This window comes from Plectropomus leopardus, unplaced genomic scaffold, assembly GCF_008729295.1.
Source record: "Plectropomus leopardus isolate mb unplaced genomic scaffold, YSFRI_Pleo_2.0 unplaced_scaffold15743, whole genome shotgun sequence".
Classification (NCBI taxonomy): Eukaryota; Metazoa; Chordata; class Actinopteri; order Perciformes; family Serranidae; genus Plectropomus; species Plectropomus leopardus.
Window position 1 is genome coordinate 808 of NW_024616882.1, and position 4,311 is coordinate 5,118.

Here is a 4,311-nt window from a genome sequence, read left to right on the forward strand (position 1 = left end):
TTTTAGTGTTTATAATGCCACCATATTTTCACATCTAAGTAGTTGAATAAGGCTTTATTTCAACCAAACCAGAGTTGGTGATTTTTGGAAAAGTGAAAAGACAAACCATGACGTTTTTTGTTTATTTTATTTTAAGTTTATTTTGGCTCTGCTGACTTTGGATGAAGTGTGTTTTACAATGATAAATTTACTGTTTATTTCAGTGAAATCTGGTGGGTTTGGGGATAGTGATTTTATAAAATCTGAGCCTGTCAGTGGCAAAAACAAGTACATTAAGTGGACAGAAATTGATGTCCCATTCCCATTAACATTACATTGCAGCCTGTTTCACTGCTGCAACAACATAAAAAAGTAATGTCCAGGTCAAAAAATACCGAAGACACCCTTTAAAGAACTTTTTCATGACATGTCTTTGTCTAAACCCTGAAATAAAATCGAGAGGCAAAAAAAACCAAGGACTCAGCATTACATACATACATACATACATATATATATATATATATATGCTGAGTCCTTTAGGCACAAGTGTACAATACATCAAAGCTGTTTCCTGTCTCATACCTCAGCATCAAATGTCAACCAACATGTTTGGATTTGCCCACACTGTGTGAAATAATCTAATAATCTAGTGCATATCAGAGTATACAGCGTTGGGTTTGCTCGATAATCAGTATAAACGCATTCATGCAAAAGACTGTCAGCTTCCGTAAAGAAACAGCATTCCTACGATAAAAGGCGTCAGTTGATTAAAATCCTGGCTTGAAACTCACAGCCGCTCTAGCGGTGTTACTAGAACCTGATTCGCACGTTTCACCAGGTTAACTAAATGAGCCGTGTTCCCGAGTAAAACAGACAGTTACATTGCAGTCATGAGTATATGTGACCTGATCTGCAGCAGAGGGATATGTTCAAGGCAACGATTCACTGGTTACCTATTTTTGGTTTGTGCAGTCCTATAATGTCGCCATAAACACACACACACACACACACACACTACAGGAAGGACAGGGATTATTGAACTGGGTCAGCTACAGTAACTATTGTTACTGTATGTTTCCTTTAACTGGGACATGATGGTGAAACATTACCTGAACTAACGAGAGACTATAAAAAACATTTCCACGTGTCCTCATGCAAGGAGAGTCTGTCCAGAGCAGCTGACTCTGTCCAATAATAGTACAACATAACAAAGAGTTGGACAGTCTTGCTCGTTTAGCCTGCTGGAGGCAAAGAGACCAGTTTTCACCAAGTTTCTTGTTTTTCGACAAACAAAAGTCTTTAAGGTGACCTTTAAAGGTATGTTTACATTCAGAGCTTCTCACCAATCGCAATATTTGTACCCTCACAGAGTAACCAGGCCGAAAAGTACTGCTTTGCGGTCCTTAAAGTTTCAAGCCGCTTTCATGTCTGACCTCTCAATGAATTGACAAATCATTCACTCTATAAAATGTCAAAAGAAATTCATTTCAAATGTACAAAAATAGAGAAAATGCCCAAAGTGTCTTGAATCCAAAGAGGAAATCTTGAAATTGCCCATTTTGTCTGAGAAACACTTTGAACCCTGAGCAAATTGGTGAGATTTCCCTCAAAAACACAAAGAAAAAGAAGGAAACTTTGTAAGAAAGTTTCCATTAATTGCAAGGAATTATTTAGAAAATTATTTTTAAAAAGATAAGGGAAAAATAAATAATCTAGGATTATATTTCTAATTATCAGAATTAAATCATTTTAAAATATATTACAAAAGTATCATTTTACACACTTTAAAAAAACCTTTTGTGCATGTTTTGGTTTTTTTTTTTAGATAATTTTCAGGTAATTTTCTTGTTCTTTTTTACTTATTTCTTGCTAATTTTGGGGTCGTTTCTTCTTCCATGGCTCATTGCCTTCTTCCCATGATTTTGAACGAAATTAAACAAATTTGCTTACATTTCAAAGAGTTTAACTATTAATCTATTATCAAAATAGTAATGATCGACTGATCGCTGCAGCGTATCCTTACCTCAAATCTATCCCTCTGCCACAAAGTGTGAAAAACATCATGAAAGATCATTTTAAGGGAAACAAAATCACTGCTTTAAGGCAACACACAAATCAATAACAGCACTTTATAACTGTGCACTGAGTATAATAAACATCGCAACACGAGTAAAGAATTTACAATTTGGTCACAACAAATGGGAATCGTTAAAAAAGCAATTCCCTCAACAGTCACCGACTGAGTATTATAGTAACTATTTAGTAGTGCAGTTCTGTCGTTGGCGTCCGCCAAGAATAAGGAGTGTACACTTTGGATTACATGTGTAACAGCTTGTGCTTCCTTGTTTTTGGATTAAATTAGATCCCTCCCGTCACACAACCCTCGAGAAACTACAACGACCTAAAAACATCTTCCAAACCTAAAGAATAAAATATCTTCACATGTTCAAAGAGCTGATTATAAATCTCTGACAGCATCAAAAAGGGTGTGAAGGCGTGGTGGCAAGGCCTCCCGAAAATTAATAAAGAACAAACACGACTAAAACACACAGTAACATATCTGATTAGAAAAATAAATAAATCACACGGGTTTGTACATTCGGTGAAATTTCAGTCACCCTTTTCTTTCCTGTCAAATAAGCAGCTTCGCCATCAGAGCAGTGATGCAGATGCTCCGTTCGTTGTGGTTTAGAGGATCCATCAGCCAAAAAGGGTCTCGTTAATCTAGAATCAAACACAGTGCAATATTAACCCTTTAACATCTGGATGGACATCAGCTCGCCTGTGTTTCGCTCAGATGCCTTTGACGTGCATATAAACCACTGAAACCTGAGAAAATGGGTTTGATTTTATGCGATAACGTGAAAAAAAAAGTGAAAAAAGTTATCTGAATATTAGCTGTGAATTCCCATGTTTTTGAACCCATGTTTGCTCAGATTTGAACGGGTTAACAGGGCTCCAGTTTACATGAATACAAGCTGAATTCAAGTGAATTTACCAAAAAGACTGTGATATTTGTATATCGTGTTCAAGAGGTTCATGGTTGTTAATTATTGTCATTAATCAGCAGAATGAAACTCATAACATGCGACTTCAGTTTGACTTTCGTGTGATTCGATAAACACTCATCACTCACTGGAAAGCGCCTCCACCTCCATGGCTTTGGACAAACTCAGCCCAGAGTTTTGTTTGGGCCGTGCCCCGAGCTCACGCCCCTCTCTGGCTTGATTCTGGTTCTCATCCAGAGGTTTCTTCTCCTTCGTCACCTCCTCTGGGTTGTAGTAGCCTCCCTCCTCTGCCACCATCTTCTCCACTTTCTCCAGCAAGCGCCCCACCTGGGGATGCTCCCCGAATATGCAGTTATTAATAACAAAGTACCTTCGCTTGCACTTTTCCAGCACCCACTGCAGCTCCTTGCCTTCCCTGCGAATGTACCTCTCGATTGAAATGTTCTTCAACACCTCCGCCCAGGTGAAAACCACGACCGTGTGTTTCCAAACATGCTCACCAAACAGGCTCACGTGTTCTTCAATGCGAGCGCGGTCCATGTCTGAGAACATGCCCACGGGGATGACGAGCAGGAAGCCGTGTGGACCTGGAGGGCAAAGAGAGGCCCCCCTCACTAACTCCTGTTTGTATGAGGGTGGAGTGTCCTGGGAGGAGAACCAGCCCGGAGTGTCCACCACGATCACCTGCCGGCCCTGCGCCTCCGTCTGTCGCTTCACGCAGAACTCAGCCGCTCGCTCCAGATGAAACTCTTCTCGGCCAAGGATGGTGTTTCCAGTCAGGCTCTTCCCCGGCCACCTCCAGCCCAAAACCACCAGACGGACTTCAGTCAGGCGGTTTGCTGCCTTGGCTGCAGCTGCTGCCTTTTTGGCGTCCTCGGCTGCTCCAGGGGCGTTTCCGGCTGTTGTCAACAAATGCATATATTTTAGTATTGGGAAAGGACTTTTTCTAATGCCACTCGGAATAAAACCAATGACCATATTTACAGTAACCAAAACTGTACTCTCAAATAACGTCTATGAGTTTGAGGTCGTCTTCTGTGCCATTAGTGCAAACACAGTAATAATAATCAGTAATAATCATCCCTGCGAGACACTGTTGACTGTATAAAGTTATGATATTTGTGTTTGCAATATTAATAATTTGTATGATAAAATATCGGCACTTTGAATCCCCATTATCGATACAATATTGCTACAAAAAATACTGCGATACTGTTCCATATCAATTTTACTCCGAATTTTCTATCATCAACAATTCTCTAATTGACAACTATAAATAATCTAGTTAAATATATTCTTATTATTATTGTTGTTGCTAGTTTTG

At 39.5% G+C, this 4,311-nt stretch overlaps 1 protein-coding gene across 1 annotated transcript; it reads right to left on the reverse strand.

Annotated features, from left to right (window-relative positions):
* Nucleotides 1–1,849: 1,849 nt before the first annotated feature.
* LOC121964477 (GTPase IMAP family member 9) lies at nucleotides 1,850–3,905 on the reverse strand. The gene is made up of 2 exons (XM_042514683.1): nucleotides 3,116–3,905; nucleotides 1,850–2,703 (listed from the first exon to the last, which is right to left on the reverse strand). Exons 1-2 carry the CDS (start codon nucleotides 3,903–3,905, stop codon nucleotides 2,699–2,701), a joined length of 795 nt encoding a protein of 264 aa, XP_042370617.1. The 3' UTR covers nucleotides 1,850–2,698.
* Nucleotides 3,906–4,311: the final 406 nt, after the last annotated feature.

Excerpts from the sequence above, each read along its gene's own strand:
- LOC121964477 (XM_042514683.1), bottom strand. The coding sequence starts at position 3,905 with ATGCATTTGTTGACAACAGCCGGAAACGCCCCTGGAGCAGCCGAGGAC.